This window comes from Solanum dulcamara, chromosome 1 (genome assembly GCF_947179165.1).
Source record: "Solanum dulcamara chromosome 1, daSolDulc1.2, whole genome shotgun sequence".
In the NCBI taxonomy this organism is placed as follows: Eukaryota; Viridiplantae; Streptophyta; class Magnoliopsida; order Solanales; family Solanaceae; genus Solanum; species Solanum dulcamara.
The window spans coordinates 69,412,039-69,433,432 of NC_077237.1; the positions used below are offsets into that span (position 1 = coordinate 69,412,039).

At 36.0% G+C, this 21,394-nt stretch overlaps 1 protein-coding gene across 3 annotated transcripts; it reads right to left on the minus strand.

Annotated features, from left to right (window-relative positions):
* Window positions 1-6,002: 6,002 nt before the first annotated feature.
* On the minus strand, window positions 6,003-9,028 carry LOC129894734 (uncharacterized). 3 transcript variants are annotated; one of them, XM_055970467.1, is made up of 3 exons: window positions 8,476-9,028; window positions 8,261-8,342; window positions 6,003-8,176 (listed from the first exon to the last, which is right to left on the minus strand). In XM_055970467.1, exon 3 carries the CDS (start codon window positions 7,769-7,771, stop codon window positions 6,518-6,520), a length of 1,254 nt encoding a protein of 417 aa, XP_055826442.1. In that variant the 5' UTR covers window positions 7,772-8,176; window positions 8,261-8,342; window positions 8,476-9,028; the 3' UTR covers window positions 6,003-6,517. The 3 variants fall into 3 exon arrangements, with proteins under 3 accessions (XP_055826442.1, XP_055826408.1, XP_055826381.1); XM_055970433.1 differs by lacking the exon at window positions 8,261-8,342 and having other exon boundaries at window positions 6,003-8,249; XM_055970406.1 differs by having other exon boundaries at window positions 6,003-8,342.
* Between the last annotated feature and the right edge of the window lie 12,366 nt (window positions 9,029-21,394).

Below are 21,394 nucleotides of genomic sequence, written 5' to 3' on the forward strand. Positions count from 1 at the left end.
CTCAAAATGGAGTTGCTGAGAGGAAGAATAGGCATCTACCTGAGACAGCTCGGGCACTTTTGTTCCAATTGAAAGTCCCTAAACAATTTTGGGTTGATGCAGTCTCTACAGCTTGTTTTCTGATCAATCGTATGTTGTCGACTATGTTGGCAGTAATATGCCTTATAGTGTTCTTTTTCCAAGCAAATCACTATTCCCAGTGGAACTAAAGTGTTTGGAAGAACATGTTATGTTTGAGATGTTTGACCATATGTTACCAAATTGGATGCAAAGGCGTTACACTATGTTTTTTGGGCTATTCTCGACTTCAGAAACGGTATCGTTGTTACTCTGTTGAACTTGGCAAATATCTAGTGTCAACTGATGTGGTATTTTCAGAAGCTACACCATTCTTCTATGCACCTCCCATTTCTACAAGTCAGGTGGAGAAAGATGAGTGGTTAGTCTATTAGGTTACTCATGCTGTAGCAGAACAATCAAATGATGTTGTACACTTCTAGTTCGTTTATTGAGAATCAGTCAACTATTATGCCTCCAAAACCTGCTTCATCTATTCCAGCAAGACCGCCAATTATTCAAGTTTACTTGAGGAGGCAAGGTAATGATAATACATGTCCTACATCAACTCCTTCATCATTAGTTCCTTCTTCACTTGATTCTTCAGGAAATCTTGACCTTCCTATTGCTCTTTGGAAAGGTACACGTCAGAGTAAATTCATATATTCCATTGCTAACTTTGTTTCTTATGACCACTTATCTCTTGCATCTAGTTGTTTGATTGGCTCTCTAGACTCTATCTCTATTCCCAAAACAGTGAAAGAAGCTTTGACTAATCCTGGATGGCATGATGCAATGTTTGAAGAGATACATGCTGTAGATGAAAATCACACTAGGGATTTGGTGGATTTATCCAAGGGAAAGAAAGCAGTAGGATGCAAATGGGTCTTCATAGTCAAAGTCAATCCTGATGGTTCTATTGCAAGACTTGTGGCTAGACTTGTGGCTAATGGCTATGCTTATGGGGTAGATTATGCAGACACTTTCTCCCCTGTAGCTAAGCTCACCGCTGTTCGTTTGTTTATTTCCTTGGCTGCTTCTCAACATTGGCTTTTACATCAGTTGGATATCAAAAATGCTTTCCTTCATGGCGATCTCCATGAAGGGGTGTATATGGAGCAACCGCCTGGATTTGTTGCTCAGAGGGAGTATGGAAAAGTTTGTCATCTGAAAAAATCTCTATATGGTCTAAAGCAGAGTCCTTGTGCCTGGTTTGAAAAATTTAGAGATGTAGTTCAAGAATTTGAGTTGAAGAAAAGCAAGTGTGATCACTCAGTCTTTTACACATAGTTAGTGACTGGTATTATTCTTCCTGTTGTCTATGTTGACGATATTTTTATTACAGGAGATGATTGTACTGAAATTTCTTCTCTCAAACAGTTTTTACATGCCAAGTTTCATGCCAAAGACTTGGGACAGCTGAAATACTTCTTGGGTGTAGAAGTAGCTAGAAGCAAGAATGAGATTTTCTTATCTCAAAGTATGTACTTGACCTACTTGCAGAAACTAGAAAGTTGGGAGCGAAACTGTGACACACCAATTGTTCCTAATGTACATCTTACTAAAGATGATGCTGACCCTTTTGATAATCCGGAAAAATACAAAAGGTTAATTGGGAAATTGAACTACCTTCCTGTGACTCATCCAGATACTGCCTATGCAGTCAGTATTGTCAGTCAATTCATGTTTGTACCAACAATCAAACATTGGGCTGCCTTGGAACAAATTCTATGTTATTTGAAAGGAGCTCCAGGCCTTGGCATATTGTATAGCGACCACAGACATACTCGTGTTGAATGTTTTGCAGATGCAGATTGGGCTAGATCAAGAATTGATAGAAGATCTACTACTGGCTATTGCATCTTTGATGGTGGAAATATAGTATCTTGGAAGAGTAAGAAACAAAATGTTGAATCTCGATCTAGTGCAGAGTACGAGTATAGAGTTATGGCTCAATCCACATGTGAAATACTATGGATACAACACCTTTTAGCTGAGGTTGGTATGAATCCTCCTTTTCCAGCAAAACTTTGGCGTGATAATAAGGTTTCTCTACACATTGCTTCAAATCCAGTGTATCATGAAAGGACAAAACATATTGAGGTCGATTGTCAGTTTGTCCATGAGAAGATTCAAGAGTGTCATTTCTACTGGCTATATGAAGACAGGAGAGCAATTGGGTGATATATTCACGAATGCTTTGAATGGAACTCAGCTATAATATATTTTTAACAAGTTGGGCATGATTAATATCTATGCTCCAACTTGAGGGGGAGTGTTACAAAATGTACATAGTCATATCTACTCATAATATTCGTAGCATAATCATAGAGATATTTAGGGGCCTTTTCTGATTTTGTTTCCTTAGATAGATTTACTTGTACATCTACAAATAGCTCTTATTCTTGGAATAATACTACAAGGAAATTGATCCATTGACTCTGTATTTCACAACGATCATGTTTCTTAACTATATAAACTGGCAAATCGCACGTGATGTAATAGCCTCACAGATCAACAGTGGTTTTGATTTTTTTTTGTCTTATTCTGATGTTTAGTAGGATAAAATATCTTTCTCGTGCATCTTTTCCCATTTCTTTGAGCTGCAATTTACAAAGTTACCAACAAAGAATATCTTTTTTCACTTCCTTTCTATATGATTTTTTTTTTTTGATAAGGTCAAGATTTATTAAAAAGGTAACAGTAAGGTACATGATAGAACAAAAGCAACAGCACATCAAGTAATCTCTCCTAGCAAGCTTAAGAAATCCATGTACTAATCCAGACCATCAACTCTACTGCTATTACACTAGAAATATAAATTATGCAAACTGGAGTTCTTAATTCTAGAAACATGGATCCTTTTTCCTTCAAAGCAAGCCTTATTTATTTCAAGCCATATAGTCCAAAAAATGCATATGGGAATGGTTCTCCAGATCTGCTTCAGGTTTCTAGACATGCTTTGACAACAATCCATTAAACTCCGAATCTTCAAAGGCATAACCCAGGAGACACACAGTTACATTAAGGAACAACTCACAGCATTCTCTGGAAATTCTTCAATGCAAAAACAGATGCTCTACATTCTTATTAACAAGAAAATAAACAGATGCTCTACTGTTTCCTAGACTTCTTCACACAAAATAGCATCTATTACTTAAAGCAAACCCCTCTTCTGTAAATTATTTTGGGTCAAACAGGCCTCCCTAGTGACAATCCATCTAAAGCAGGCAAATATAACAAGAACTTTAAGACTTTCTTTCGATATGATTTAGCTCATGTATAACTGCCAGAATAGTTGGCAAGAATTTCACAGTATATCCTATGTAGTATCATTTAGCAGCCATTGTTACGTTTTAATCACTAATTTAGACATGACTAATGGAGATCGAAATTTCTTCTAAACATCCGGTTACAACATTACTCCTCAAAAATGGGATCATAAGATATTTTAGGCCATCATTGGGTAATCTTACGTAATCCATTAAGCACATCCACATTATCTCAACGTATATGGAAGAGAGATTTTTTTATTTGGATAAAAATGGTGTCCAGGCTGACATGTGCACCTGGAGTATTCCAACAGTTAACTGGTACCTCCCACCTACACAGGTATTGGGTAATGCTGCCCAACAAAACTTCGACAAATGGAAAGAAATCACCTAGCATTTTTTGTCTCTACTGAGATTTGAACCCTGGTCTCTAAGGTTTTCACCCACTTCATTTGACCACTAGGTTCCATGCTTGGGTGCAACATATATGGAAGAAACTTCTAATAACCAATATACTTTCTTAGGATCATTACTAGGTCAAAACTGTGACAGGTCATTTTTCTTGATTATAATTAGCTGCCAAATGGTATGTTACATAATAGCCTCCCTAATCAACAGCGATTTTAATTTATGTCATCATATTCTGATGTTAAGTTGGATAAAGTATATTTCTCATGCTATTTTCCCCATATCTCTAAGCTGCAATATACAAAGTTACTAACAAAACTTGCTTCTTTTCATTTCCTTGCTACATCATTTTGCTCATGGGTAATTGCCAGAATATTGTCAAGAATTTCACGTAGTATCCTCAAACTAAACAATTAAGCATCCATTGTGATATTTTAACCACTAATTTAGACCTTAAAGTCCATCAATAGAACAAATGGATATCTGAATTTCTTCTTAATACCCAATTAACAATTTTACTAGTTACAGCATAGTTCCTTGAAGACAGGTTAATAAGATATTGTAGGCCATGATTAGATTTCCAAGAATCTCTAAGAGCAGGACGATTTCTCAAATCTAAAGGCAAATTAACTTAGAAAATGCAGAGTTGATGATTAACAAGCAAGAGTAATGATCTTACAATTCCACATTCCCCACAGGTTTAGCAATATGCAATCAAACTAGAAGGTCAATTGTATTGGACAAGTACATAGCGATAATGAGATATAGACACTACATTTAAGGATCAAGTAAGAAACACTTAAAGATAGGCAAATATTATGAAAGCTAGCACTAGAGCTTCCAGAATAGTTATGCACTACTGCAGTTCTTAGAAGCAAAATTTATTTACTCAATACTAAAAGATATATAAGTAGAGAAATAGGAAAAGGGAGAAACTTTTTTTCTGACCTCTTCTTTTTCCAGGTAGGTAGCGTTTTTCCTTGACCAGAAACAGTATCACCAGTTTCAAGAAAGAATAGCTGGTTCCATCTCCATTACCTGTGCAAAAGAAAGAATCTCCATTTTCCAACTGCAATTCCATTGTCCGAACGAATTATCATTTTCATTTCTCTTTCTGCTCCCTACTCCCACTCCAACCCCCCCAACCCCCAGATACTTTTTTTTAAAAGAATTCTGGAGGATTAGGTGATACATCTAACTCTGATGGCCCAACTGCAGCCTCCAAAACTTGACCATAATGGCTCCGCCTCTCTACCCTTCTACACTTAAGCTTTGTTCGCATGGCACAGGGCTCGTACCTGTGACCTAAGTCACAAGTCCCTCAACCTTTGTCACTGGAACTAAGCCCTAAGGACAATTTGAGTTGTTATTTGAAGCGATTTAGTGTTAATATACTCAGGCTACATGCATCACACTGAACAAGGAGCAACAAGGTATTGTTATAAATAAATATACTGAAGTCACAGAGTGTCCTAACACTGACAGATTAACTCGGGTATCATTACAATGTAACTGTGAATTAAGTCCATCACACTTTTGGTCATTGCTCAAGTCTAGTGCATCAAAAGCGATCAGTGCAGGAATCAAAGCAATTCTACTAAGCCTTATAAGAAAAACAAAATATTCCGAAGTTTGATTTCTAGTGCAGGAATTTAAACTCATCCCGACCTTAAGGCAAGCGATAAATAAGGAATCTGAACATCTAACAAATACCTTAGAGTGAGTTAGGCAACAACTAAGCTTTAACACCATTCTCGCATTTAGTAGTGAGATAGACTAACATCTCACTTAAGTATCCCGCAAGAATATTACTTTATAGGTAGATCAAATAAAAATTAAATAAGTAAATATAATAAGATCGCTATTAATAATAATTTTATTAGTTCTGACCAGAAAATCATCAATCATTAGAAGTTGGATGCGTTAAGAGTACTAATATGTAGCTTCTTCAGAACTATTTGACTATTTATAATTACACACCAAAGATGTGTTCCCACATGCAAAGTACCACTTTATATATATCACAAGAATGAACAATTATCTTTATTCGTCAAGTAGGTATTTCCAATATAATAATAAAAAAACATCAATAAGTTTGTCATCTAAAGTCAGAGTAAATTAAGTCAACTACAGAGATGTCCCAGCACTCACCACAAAATTGAGCATCAAGAGTAAGGAGAAATAAGATGCATTAATGGGGTTACTCGGCTGAACAATAACAATGTAAGAAAAACAAAACTTGGACCACATCAGCACAAGCTGTGATTTAAAATAAAGGAAATTGTGAGCTGATTAAGCCACTGGTGAAAATCTATTTAACTTGAAGTTGATACACATGAACTCTTGCATCATTCAGTTTCACCTTTCTACAAAAGCACTATGCTACAATTATTCCTCCAAAACTGTTCTAAATTTGCTATTGACTATAAATTACAAGAGAATTCAGAAAATATTCAGATGTACTTATACTAATGATACAACACAGCAACCAACAAGGATTCTCTTTTTCAAGTCCCTTTCAGTGATTGCAAATAAATGGGGGTTTTCTGGCAAATGTTAAGCCCTGAAGCAGCTGAGACAAATAAGCCTCGGCTCTGGTCCCTATCATCTTCCAAGAGACAAGTCCAACCTTAACAGTTATTGACTGGTTCAAAGGGCCATAAGAGAGGTAACAACCCAGGCAGCACAAAGACCCTTGGAAGGACGGTGCCATCTGATCCAGTAGGGACCAATACAGGCTCAATCGGAAGACAACAAAGTCCCCATATATGTGTTATTCCTCAGATACGAGCACATACTTTCTCCAGCAGCAATGGCCAATCTTTGCCAAGTTGCTGTGGGTTTAGCTCCATAGCAACCCTAAAATCTTGCAATGATATTAGGCTGTGCGGAACCTGTTCTTGCATGACTTCTGGAGATCTATCATTACTCACCTGAAAATGATGTCCTGGTCTGAGACCATTAACAGGCTTCATATAGGCCGGCTGCTTCTTTTTGCTGATCTTAGTAGGCTCATGCCCAGACCTTGCACCCAAAAGTTGAACAAAAGATCTGATTAAACCTTTTAAGTAAGAATCCAAACCCTTGTTCACCAGACTGGCACAATCATTTCCCACCCCTTCGAGGCCCTGTTCTGCAGCAATCTGTTCCATGCGTTCCCTCAATGTTATGTTGTCCAACAAAGCACCATAATTAGAAGAGCTAACAAATTTACTATCTGTTGCCAAAGGCAATACTCTATGTGATCCACCTACACTAACAGGGTAAAATGGAACTCCAAGCGGAGCTTGTAGTTCTTTCCTAGCATGCAACTCTTTCCCATAACCTCTAACCTGGTGTTTGTTATGTACAGAAACTGGACCTTGAAGTAGTCTCTTTGTTAAAGAAAGTTTAGCTGTTTCTTGACTCGACGCCTCCCTTTCATCCTCTGATCGTTGTGTGCATTCTGGATTGTGATGCACAGGCCTCAGACCATCAAGGGGATTCAAGTCACCATTTTTCTTAGTAACATCGAAATCATTTGATTCTGTTGTTGATTGTTGAAATGTAAAACTAGTTTTTTCATTTGGTCCAAGCGTACTACCGCGATCCCCAGGCCCCCTATGATCATGCAAGCCTGTTCTGGCCTTTCGAGGAGATAATGGCAGAATGTCCCCATTTGACAAACCTGGTTGACTTGAAGACTGCCTTAAGAAAACACGTGATCCATTTTGCTCATAAGCATCATTTGAAACCTCATTACTACCAAGCGCTGCTCCAGGCTTCAAAAACTTATTATCAAGCTTTAACGGTGGAACTTTTGCATTACAAGCATTTTTCAAAATAGAGCGGATAAACTGATTGTGTAGTGCAATGTTCTCTCTTCCAAAGATCCTAAGACAAAAGTTACTGAACTCAACCTTGCTTATTTTCAAGCTTAGCAACCTATTCAAGTAATAGAAGTACTGTTTCGACTCATCTGGTCCGAGTTTCCTCACTATTTGAGCTTTCAATTCGGCAAGATTGATCCGTGAATGCTGATGTGGTGGTTGCATATCTGTCAGAGCATAAATTCCATACACAAAAAGCAAAGACTATAAAGTTTCCACTGGTCGAAAACAGAGAATGTCAGGGTCAGAACCCCAATCCACAACTCAATTAGGGTTTTCTTCCCTCCCAACTCCAAAAAGCTTACTTGGAAACTACATTGAATTCCTCTAATAGCAATCTTTTCATTGCCAAATCAAATCAAATCTCCAAAATCCTAACTTGTAACAGTACAAGATTTAAAGGGGCTGAGTGAGGTCACCACCAGAAATCCAAATTTCTCAACTAACTCTCCCTCCAAAACCCAATCTTGAAAAAAAGTTCAACCCCCAAGTCCTAATAAGACTCCATACCTAAAATCCCATCAAAACCATTACTTAACAAAACTCTCCATTTCCAGCAAAGTCACCTCCCTATAATTCCAAGAAAACCCACAACGTTATTCCAAATTCAATAAGTTGAAACTTCAAGAATTCCAGAGAAAACCTAAAACATACCATAAATGTGTCACCTTTTTTCTAAAGTTGGAAACTTGAAGCTTCACACCTCAAGTTCAAATTCATACTACATGAAATTAGGCTGAAAGAAGAGAGATTAATACTAAGAAGATTATTCATAGAGAAAAAAGTGGACTTTATTGGTGCTTCTCTTAGCTTGGTATTACAATTCAGATTCATAAAGTATAGAGAAACAAATGCTTTTCAACTCTTACTTGGTTTTTCTTGATACCCATGTTAACTTCCTCTTCCTTCTCTTTGCATTTCAAGGATTGATAATACCACTTCCCTCTTTCACCAAGAAATCACAGTTCAGAATCAAGAATTGATAATACCCACTTTTCTCTCTTTGTCTCTCTTCTTTGTTCTTGTGTTTTTCCTACTAAAAACATTTTTTTTCTCTTCTTTCTTACAACTCGCGTGGAAGAACTTCATATTATCACGCTCTTTATTTCTCGTGTTGTGCCACGTTGTTGTTGATTGGGTATTTATAGAGCCGTGGGGTTACTACAACTAAATGCGCGTGGGTGAAGTTACTAAGAGGATATATTTTGCTCAAGTTAACATGTATTTGTTGTATGAAAAAAGATGGAAAGATTCTAAAAATTTAGTGAGTACTTGCACTACAGCAGTCAGCAGTCTTGACAAGCCCCTTTAATTGTTAGTGCCAAAATAGGTATGAAAATTTCTATTCTTAAGATGAAGAAGAAAATAATTTGGTCTGACCTTAAAGAAGTCAAAGCCATAACACACAACACTTTGAACATCTGCTGAACATTTCACCACCATTGTTCATTTAGAACTTACCCAAATAACTTGAAAAATTATGACCCTCAATTAGGAAATTTGGTCAGACATAGATGTGTTTACATCACATAGGGTTTGGATCATGAACCTTGACGTTAAACCCTAAAGTCGGTCTACTTAATTGTTGGCAAAAGGAAAGGTCTGTTCATTTGTCCAGAAATTAATCTCCGTGTTTGGGCTTAAACTATAGAACCTTGAAAAAAAAGCCAATTACACATTTCATTTTAAAGTTTTAATCCATTTTTAGTTGATGATTAATATGATGACAATTAAGATTATATGTCCTATGATGGTAAATATATTAATAAAGGTGTCAGAGAATGATTTGGAAGTGAATTGCATGGGTGTTAGGGCTTAAAAATGGAGTTGGACAAAGTTGAAAGACGGAAAGATCTCCTGGAGCCCTTCGTGATGATATCGCGCCACAAGGAGGCTGCACATGGACGAGGGATGAGACAAGATAGTTTCACCTATCATATGAAGATCGCAAGAGGATGATCAGGTCAGGCCACCAGGCAGCCTTTGCACAATTTAGAAATGAGCCAAGACTGTGCATCTAAGGGCATCGCAAGGGAGAGGTTTGGGTGGATCAATTAATTTTGTGATGGTCTCGCATCGGGAGAAGGATTGAGCTGGCCAAGACAAATAGGTGAGCGTTGGTGTCGTGTCATGCGGACCCTTGTGCTATGAATAGACAAGAATCTCATAGAGAAATTCATTGAAAAGTCTGTAATTTGCTTGGTTCCTATATAAGATTTTCACTAATTTTCAAGGTCAATAAAAATATTAATGCCTCATATATGTTAATGAAAACCCCGTAAGACAAAGTTGACACCACAATCTTGTGATTTGGTTAGAGTTTAATGAAACCACCGAGAACACCAAAGTGTAGAGATTTTGAATAGTGAACTTCAAAGGTAGTTCTTCCACTTTTGCTTGATGATTTATCATTTTTATGATATACAATGAGTATTATGGTGATTGTTGTGTGATGATTGATGAATTGGTAGATTCCTATAAATGAATATTAATGGTAATTAGTGAAGATGATGAGTTGAACTTAAAGAAATAAGCGCGATATATCTGATAGTCATAATGATCATTTAAGACATTTATAAACTATTGAATGTAGATAAATGAATTGGACAACTCAATGTCTCACCTCAATTTAAGAATGGTGAAGTATGAACTTAGGACTTATTTTATTTTTAATGAATTAAATGTGTTAATTATGTAATAGATGTTATTAAGCCATAATATGTATATATTGAGATTTGTTGGTGTGTTATTGGCCTCGAGTGATTGGATTCTCACTTAAGACTAAGGTACCTAGAGGCTTGACATTCATTTATGTCCTTCTAATGCATGTCTTCAAAGTGTTTGATTAATTGCATGAAAGGATTTCCAACTGTTTTGTGACCAAGTGCATCAAGTTGTACTTAAGTCGTTAATTCTAAAGTGTTTTTGAAGATAGACCAAGTGATTTAATGTTTTAAAGAATGAAATGAATTTCTCTAATTCATTTAGATTTTTTGTGAACTAATTAATGTAATTTAGATGAAATGTTGGACACCAATACAGTTAGTTGGTGTGTTGAATTGGTACCTTGTGATATTCACATCATATGCATTTGATCTCTTCAGATCTAATCCATTAACGTCAACTGGTTTTATTCATGTTTCTAGCCTTATAGTTGATGCCTATAGGCTCTGCATTTGCTACCTATTAGTCTTACCAATCTTGTAGTATACTCAAATGCGTCTTGACCTTATTACTGAATATGTCTATGTTGATATTGATATGATTATGTTAAATATATATATATATATATATAATTGTCATGATAATTGACACCCAACAAATCAAATCCTTATGGAAAATCTCACCCATAAGTTCCAACAAGATTTTTGTAAGCTTTTCCAAAGTATAGTGATTTTAAAAATGAAATTCACGCATGATTACAATTTTTTAAAATTAATACATTTCATTATAAATGAGAATACCTAAAAATGATAATATTAATCATTTCTTACAATTCTGAATGAATAATATACTACTTATGGAACCTCTATGACAAGGAACGAACTTTGTCAATTGAGACAGGTCCTAACAACTCAAAATAATAAAAGTATGTATATTGTCCCATAAATCATTGTGGAGGCACACCAAAATAATGAGATAGAATATGGTGTTTTCCTAAGTGTGTGGTACGAGCAGATAAATAGTTGCTCCTAAAATCAAAAATAAAATGACCAAATGGTCTAACTCCACATGCCTAGTATGTGCCGTCAATAGTTTCTCCAATAAGTACGACAAGATGTAACGAAATTCATGGAATATGCAAAAATATTGATATGACAAATATCGTATCAACTCATCAATTGACGTTTGAAATGAAATAGCAATCTAAAGCATATTTCAAAGTCATTCTTTAACAAAGTTTCAATAAATATAAATTTATACCTTGACTAAGAGTACTATATCGACACCAACATAATAGCCAACATTATATGTACGCATACAACAAGTATTTGACCATACATGCTAAAGTGCCTTATGGTAGTATGTACAAGTTGATTTTAGTCACTTCAATTAGTAGTAATCAATATTTATCTCAATAGGAGACTTTAAACCACAACCTCAATTTAGCCATAATATTCATCCCTTCACTGGTATTAGTAATTGCATGATAATGAATACAATATTTAATATTAATCGTGATCGTCCTAAGTAACTATCAAAATATGATAACCAAAAATAGATTACATAACCTTTAGCCTCAGAGTAACTATTCTTAGAAAGAATCATGGCCTTCATAGTCAATTCAATCATTTGAAAAAATATCAAATGTAAAATATTTTCTAAATCATGTCAAAACATTTTGCAAACAAGAAACAATATTTAAGAAATCAACAAGTGTTATTCCAATTATGCCTCACTGACTTCAAATCAATTAATTGGAGATCTACAATATCTTCTGTACAAATCATTGAATGGTTCCATTTGAAGGCTTGCTTGATAGCTATTATTATAAGAAAATTTATTTAGCAACAAATATTCATCCCAAATTTTCCACATCACATATACCCACAATATGTCATCAAGTATCTGAATGATTTTTCAGTTTGACCATTTTGTGGATGAAAAGAGACCTAAGATTAACATGTCTATCCAAACCTTGCAGTTCGTACATGTCTCAATATTTTAGTTTTAAGATATTATTTTATGTTACCATCTTATTAGAAAATTTTAAATTATTATTTCGCATGTCTCCGCCTTGGCTCTCTTCAGTGAGTTACTGTATTTATACTATTCATGCTCAAATTCACATTCCTTTAGTTATTGTGTTTATTTTATGCTCAGACCTTGTCTTATATATCAATATATTCAATATATTAATCATTTTATGATGTAAATTCTGACGCTCAAACTTAAGCCTTCAAAAAGATGTTTCGGTAAAGTCCTCCTCACATCTAGAGGACTAAGTTATGGTTGATCAGTTTACAGTTAAGTTCTTAGTTGTTTTGCTTTCAGGTAGCCTGTCACGCCCCAACTTCAAGGCCACAACTGACACCTAATGCCAAGACTCATGCCTGAGCCAATCCTGTTGAACCATTTGCTACTACCGCATAGCAGCCACACGCAATCAAGTAAACAAACAAGTATAACTCGACTTAAAAATAAGCAATCGATAGGCAAGGCCCCTATCAATAGCTCTATAAAAGAAACAACTTCTCCCAAAATTTTATATAAAGAAATAGTCAACTAGCACACAAGTCCTGTTTGGGCCGTCGAGGCCACTATGATATCTGGGAAACACAAATACTATATAGGCTGTCAAAGCCACCATGATCTCTATATAGAATTTAAAAGCAGGTATATATCAAGACAATATATCAAACATCTATCAAGCCTCAACAAACCAACAAACTAGGCCAACATGGTCATTAACGTAGCTATATAACTCACACACTAGTCTATAAGCCTTTAAGAGTAGTAAGCTTGGTCGGAACCAACCTAAAACTATCTACAATAAAATCCAACAACCCTCAAAACTCTGATAGCTCTAGAAGAAAAGGGCTAGCCAACCTACTAGAAGTCAACCGTGCTGCTAGAGAGGTCTATCGGGTCATTTATCGGGACCTGCAGATATGAATATAGTGTTCCTAGGCAATAGAGCGTCAATATGAAATAATTTATTGAGTATGAAAGGTAATAGACTAAATCAGTAGGTATCATAATAGACTGAAAGTAATTAGGTAAAGAAATCAAGAATAAGATAAGCTCCTAAATCTAAATATGTCAAAAATAATCAAACAACAACATAACCAAGTCTCCATAAGCTCGGTAGGTACAAACAGCAAACAAGACCACCTACCCATGCCCCCATATACCCAAAAGGTACAAATTCAATCTATATACCCGTTTCCATAGTCTCCTAGCATCGTAGGTAGTCACATAGCCCTTTTAGGCAACAATATAGCCCGTAGGCAGCGCATAACCCTCTTAGGCGTCAATATAGACTTATAGGCAACTCATAGCCCTCTTGGGAAACAACATAGCTCCGTAGGAAACACATAACCCTATTATGCATCAATATAGCCCCGTAGACAATTTATAACCCTCTTAAGCAACAACAAAGCCCTATAGGCAAATCATAGCCCTCTTAGGCATCAATATAGCCCCATAGAAAACTCATAGAACTCTTAGGAAAATATCGCATTCTTGCAACTAACCACAATAGCCTCAAGGGAAATAACAATTCAATAGGCTAAATGGGAGCAATTTATCTATAAGCAACCCATACGAATGATCTCTAGGTTATGTCCAACATAGGGCTGCTACTAACAAAATAAGAATCCCTACAATGGAGGATTATAACAACTCAATCAGCCAACAACCAACAATTATGGATATGATTATATCAACGATAACGACCCTGTTGTATTGCCCCGAGCTTTAAGTAAACATGCCGAAAAAAGGAAATAGCCTTAACATACATTTTTCGATAATTTCACGTGGACTATTGATTTATTTCCAACCCCTTCCTAATACTACAACATGAAATATTCACAATCAACACATGAATACAAGATACCACGACAATCCAACAAAAAATGTGGATTTCAATTGCAAATTACCATTTTCGACTTATCGAAGCTAGAATCAATGAAATGAAGCTCTTACCTTGATCTTAAGCTTGTAATACAACTCAAAACATCACAAAGCAACAAAAAACCTGCTGCTACAACTCCCACGAATCTACGCCACACAATCCACAAAGAAAGTATATCAAAATGACAAGCTCGCGATATAGAGCAACTTTTTCGAAGCTTGCAAGATGAGATCACAAGGATCAAATGAGTATTTTAAGGAATATTTTGGAACTTTTCTATTTTTTCATGAACTGGAACAAGAATAAATGAAGAAGAAAATAAAGGTGGCTGATTATATCTATCCTCCACCGACCTTGGGCCCATCTCACATGCCCTCTTGCTTCATCTCACAAAAATACGACTATCTCTCTATTCTAAAGTCATATGAATGAATGGTTTGATGCATTGGAAACTAGACCCATAGAACTTCAATTTGATAGGTTGCTTCCCCCATAACTTCTCATATATTGGAGAAAATCTCCGAGATATTTGATCCAAATTTCAGAAAAATCTTTAAAATGGAACTTGCTATAATTTTTGGCAAATTTTAATTTTCAACCTACTTAACTTCAAAACTTAAAATATGAACCTTGAACGCTTAAAATGTGACATACCACATAATTTTTAATTTATCAATTACTCTTTGTCATACCACTAGGACACGGGTTAATTTAGACATTTTAAAAAGTCGGGTGTTACATCATTTCCCTCTTAGAAACCTTCGTCCTTGAATGAAAAATCTAAGTCACACAGTTAAGTCCTTAGGAGTTGCCAAAATTTTAGCAGAGTCTCCTCTATAAATATGACTAGCCAAGAACCTGAAATGCATAAATACCAATCTAGGCATCTCACGGGACTACATATATACCTAAGCACTCCAGCTTCGCAATAATAGTGCGAGCAAAAATACAACAACAACAACCATATTAATAAGCAACATTTTAAAAGACCAAATAAGTATCTTACATCACTGTACTAATATAAACTAATATGCCATGTCACCCTAGGGTATGAAACAAGTGACGATATTAAGACCTTATGCCATCCTCAGCTTCCTAGGTCAGCTCTTCTCTATTCATGTTTCTTCACAAGACTTTAACAGAAGCAAAATCTTGGGTCCTCATTCTTCAGGCATGTCGATCTAATATGAGAACTGGAGTTTCCTCATAGGACAACTCCTCTATGATCTGAACATCCTCAACTGGGATAACCCAGAAGGGTCTTCTATGCACTTTCATAGCGTCGATACATGAAAGACTGGATGAACAGATTCTAGCCCTAAAGGAAACTCTAACTCATAAGACACTCGTCCTACCCTCTGAAGGATTCGATATAGCCTAATTAATAATGGACTAAGCTTTTCCTTCTTTCCAAATATCATAATACCTTTCATAGGTGAGACTTTCAAGAACACTCAGTCATCAACACAGAACTCTAAGCCCCTTCGTCACACATTCAAGTATGACTTCTAGAGGCTTTGAGATGTCAACAACCGCTCTCAAATGAGCTTAACCTAGTCCACTGTCTGTTGTACTAAGTCAAGTCCAATCAACCCTGACTCACCCACCTTAAACCATCCAATAAGGGTTCTATATTTCCCCTATACAAAGTCTCATAAGGAGCCATCCTGATACTTGAATGATAACTATTATTATATGCAAGCTCAATAAGAGGAAATAGGTCATTCCAACTTCCCTTAAAGTCTAGTACACATGTCCATAACATATCATTGAGCATCTGAATTGTGCGCTCAGCCTGTCTATTTGTCTGAGGGTGATAGGTTGTAGTTACATTAACCTACATCCCAGATACAATCTTTTTTGGAAAAATTTCCAAGACTTAGAGATAAATCGTTCCCCTTTACCAGAGATAATAGATGATAGGACACCGTGTAGCCTAACAATGATAGGACACCGTGTAGCCTAACAATCTCTCTAATATAAAGCCTTGCATAGTCTTCGGCTGTAAAAGTAGTCCTGACTGGTAAGAAATAGTCTAATTTTGTTAGCCTATCTACAATTACCCAAATATAGTCAAACTTACAAATCAATTGTGGTAACCTTGTAATAAAATCCATATTAATTGCTTCTTATTTCCACAATGGAATAACTATCTCCTGGACTAGCCCGATAGGCTTACGGTGCTCAATCTTTACCTGTTAGCAATTAGGACATTGTGCCACAAACTCAGTAATATCTTTTTTCATCCCATGCCATCAATAGATCTCCTTAATATCATGGTACATCTTCGTTAAACCTGGGTGAATAGAATAATGGGAATGATGTATATCTGCCATAATCTATTGTCGAAGCCCTACAACATTCAAAACACAAAATGACCTTTATATCTAAGGTCTCCATCTCCTTCTTTATCAAAGGGTAATGACTCATAATCGTGAGCCTTGACTCTGAGTTGGGATCCTTATGGTGTCGTGCCTTAACCTCTAACACTAGAGATGATATGACTATGTCCTAACCTGTGACCCTACTATCACATACCTATAATAATCAGAATCCTAAGCTAGTTAACTGATGAAGCTCTCGAAATAACTCACGCTCCTCAACACCTAAATAGGATAAACTATCCATAGATCTGTGACTAAGGGCATCGGCTACCACATTTGCCTTCCCTAGGTGATATAAAATATCTATGTCATTGTCTTTTAGTAACTCAAGCCATTGACGCTATCATAAATTCAACTCATTCTTTCTAAAGATATACTAAAGGCTGTTATGATCTGTAAAATTGTCAATATAGTGTCTCCAAAGCTTTAATGTGTGCACAATTATAGCCAACTCTAAATTGTGGGTCGGATAGTTGCTCTCATACTTCTCAAATGTCTTGAAGCATATGATATCACCTTACCATGTTGTATCAGAACACATCCCAACCTAACACCACAAGCATCACAGTATACTGAATAGCCCTCTGAACCCTCAAGCAAAGATAGAATTGGTATTGATGTTACTATCCTTCAGCTTCTGGAAACTGAGATCGCAAGCCTCATTCCATAGGAACTTAGCTTCTTTTGAGTCATCTTCGTCAATGGTTCTGAAAGTGAAGAAATCCTCTCTATGAACCTTCATAATACCCAACTAACCCTAGGAAACTATGAATCTCTGTTGTAGTAGTGGGTCTGGGCTAAGTTTTTACGACTTTGATCTTTTGTGTATCAACCATAATGCCTGCATCTGATAAAATATGGCCTAAGAAAGCCACTAAGTTCAACCATAACTCACACTTAGAGAACTTCACATAAAGTTCTTGATCACGAAGAACCTGAAGGAATGTTCATAAATGATCAGCATGCTCAGCTTTGAACATAAGTATACCAAAATATCATCAATAAATATAATCATACAACCTGAATATATTATTCATCAAGTCCATGAACACTGTTGCGGTATTAATCAATCCAAAAGACATTACCAAGGACTTAAACTGGCCATATCTAGCTTTAAAAGTTGTCTTTGAAATGTCTTTCTCTCGAACTCGTATGATGGTACCTTGATCTCAAATCAATTTTTGAGAAGTACTTAGCACCTTGAAGCTGATTAAACAAGTCATCGATCCTTAGAAGGGGATGCTTATTCTTTATAGTTACCTTGTTCAACTGATGGTAATTGATACACATTCTTAGTGACTCATCTTTCTTTATCACGAATAATACTGGTGCACCTTATGGTGAAGTCTTTCAGCTGATCCTTCAACTCTTTTAGCTCAGCAGGAGACATTCTATAAGGAGGGATAAATATGAGTTGTGTACTTGGTAGAATATTGATTGTCTGAATGTCTTGTATGAGCTTGTTTTGGCCTCAGCGGACACTAATACTACAAGTTTCTTAAGCGTAATGATTGATTGATATACAATATCTATGGGTTGGGTAAACTATGCCTACAGGTCAGGTAGACCATACCTACAAGCTGGGTATATGATACCTACGGACGAATAGGTTGTACCTATGGGGAAACATATATGTATTGTACCACATAGCCTCAAATTTATATTTATTCATAGCACATGTACATTCAGACATATCAAATCAGATTATCATTGGGATCTAGGTAAGGGGGCTAATATAGAGCATTTGTTTGCACTCATTAGGACTTATAGTGATTGTGTGGTGTTTGTAACTGTTGAGCTTATGAGGGACAAGTCAGGTTATTTCTTGTTATGTCTTTATATTATCTTATTATAGGGAGATAAGGTACTGTTGCCTTTTTTAGTACTTATATTTCAGTTTTAGCTTTCAATTTGTCTTTCATGCTCAATATAATATTTCTTTATTGACGCCCCCTTGCCTGGGGTATTGCATTTATGCCTACATATCCTGAGTGATGATCAGAAAAACCTACCGAGTAGTATAGCTGCCTATCTAGATGATTGGTTGACTCTTTTCTTCCAAGAATTGCAACAGTCCTAGAATTTTGCTTGTTTTGATGTTTATAGATTTTGGGGTAGGTCAGGGGCCTGTCCCATCCAAGTATTTCATTCACAGAGGCCTGTTTCCATGACTCGAAATCATGCCATGATAGCGCCTACCACAATCCCCGAGTAGGTAAGTCAAAACCCAAACCAAAAATTACAAAAGATGGAAATGTTATCATAATAACTAATAACAAGCGGAACCAAGAATAAAATATAGTAATGGACCATAGTATATATTTGTAAGTACGATGCGCAATATAAAAAGAGGCCCAAAGATAACCAAGATGACAAACTAGCACAAGACCAAATTCCCCGGACCTAGTGTCATTGGTGCAGGAGATACTAAGTCTAAAAGGATATATATACAAGGTAATTGACTATCCAAAATATAAACTACAAGTTAGTACAAAATAGGGAAAGTAGCAAGTCTCTGTATGCCAGGAGCTCACCACGATCCAAGTCTATGATAGCCATGAGAGATCCAACGCTCACTGACAGTGGCTCATACTGGGAGATGTGTCCGAAAAAGATGCATAAATATAGTATGAGTACTAAAACATGGGGTACTCATTAGGAATTATAGGCTTGGCGATCTCAGAAAGATCATTTATATAGTTAAAGGAGTATGATAGTGCTATAACTATAATCTAGCAATTTAACAAATAGTAAACAACACTGAGGATAAAGAAGGTCATACACTAACAAACAAGTAGCACTCAAATACACAAAAATCATAACCATACAATAGGATAATATGACACAATGTAATGTGAGAAAATGCTTAAACGTGGAAGCCTATTAGAACCCTTGAGCCACCTAGAATGACACCTCAAACTCGTTAATAAATGATATGCAAGTGAAAACATAACCCAAATTTCAGTCTGCGGGCTGCCTTGCAGTAACTCCTCAAGCTTATCAGGAAAGTAGTTTTATTTCATCCACAATCTTATAAATTCAATGATTTTTCCGAACTTCGGCCTCGAAAGTGAAACCACTAGGAATAAGCAAAATCCCTTTAGATGACACATAAAATCAAAAGTAATATACTTCCCGTTAAAAAAAGTTCATTTTAGTTAAAATAAGTACTCGCTCCCTCGGAGCCCAACCAAGTAGAAATAGTGATAAAAACCCTTTTAAATGACTCAAAACCATCATATTCTTTTATTTCCAATTATGACATATTGATTACCGAAGTCATGCACATGGATACACACCAAAACATTGTCAACCAATCTCAAAGAAACCAAGTCACACCATAAAACAACCAACTAAATACCTGTCACAGAGAAGTAGTATTAACCTAGAACTCTAGTCAGTCCAAGCTCATGGCCTCGAGCCCAACAATTAATAACAACATATCTTATAAACTCAAAAGCACTTCAGAAACAACCATACAAGCCAAACCTAGCAAACCCGTGGTAACCTATGTTTCACACCACCTAAAAGCCATTTCTAAGGATACTAATGATATCAAAAACAATGTTCAACCTAAAGCAAGGCTTATCAGCTAAGCACTAAGTTAAATCACCCGATGATGGTCAATTCAAAGTCTAAGGATTAAGAAAGCCTAAATTATTATCCTACACCTTCCTAACGATCATACGACTCATTATAAACCATCTAAGCCAAGTTTAAAAGGAAAAATTGTAATCTACTTCAAGGTTAAAACTGAACCTGAACCACAACGTTAGTGCTTTTTCCTCCAAAGAGGCCTCCTAATGATAAAAAGCTATCAATAACACGACAGGAATAAAAAAACAAACAAAACAATAGCTATATGAATATAGAAAATTGAAATCGGAAACACAAACTCAAAAATAAAAATAGTGGAACCCGCACATATAGTCACAAAATTGACTCAGTCATGAGGTCCAAACTGCTCAAGAAAATTGTGCCCCAAAAATAGGCACAATCTGAGCAACAATGGAGCCAAAATAACCCCTCAAATATTTATCTCAACAAGTATAAAAATTGTGAATGAAAGAGAAAATTGAGGGAATTATCAATATAAACCGAAGATTCAATGACCCTAGAACGTGCCCATGTGAATTCTCGATGCAACTCAACAAGAATCACCCAAATCCACCAAGAAAATCTCCCAAAGTCACCAAAAGACTAGAGTTATTTTAATAAAAGACATATAGAAAATGGGTTGGTCTTTTAAAGAAATGCCAGGAAAAAATAACCCTCCGCTAACAAAAAGCCAGCTTCGAATGCAGAGGTCATCCACGTTGACCCTTCACGAACAACACTAAGGGTGAAATATCCCCAAAAGGGGCTCAAAATTCATTCGAAACCTTGTTGAAAAAAATAAACTATGATACCTAATCAAAAATAATAATTCGGACTCAACAAAATTGATAAAATAACCAACAGAGGTCGTTTCATCAAAATGTTGACCCAAGTCATCACTTACAAAGAAATAACAAATAAAACGACAAAGGCTACAAACTCATCCCAAACACCTCAATATCCAAACCAAAGGTTGTTCTAAACCAACGTTGTCATTTTGGAGCTAATCGTGCTAACGGAATTTTCATCTAGATGAATTTATCAAGAATGTTGACTAAAGTCAAACTTTGGCCAAAACTTCAAAGCCAAAACACCAAATAATACAAACTCAAAACGACAGCCTCAAAACCCAAAGTATTTATCCTGCTAGACCAAAATGATCTTTCTAGAACTAATGGAATTTTCAGAATTTTCATACGACATTAGAATCTCTAGATATTAACTAAAATC

Bases quoted from the DNA above. Each gene is read 5' to 3' on its own strand.
- LOC129894734 (XM_055970433.1), bottom strand. From the start codon at position 7,771: ATGCAACCACCACATCAGCATTCACGGATCAATCTTGCCGAATTGAAA.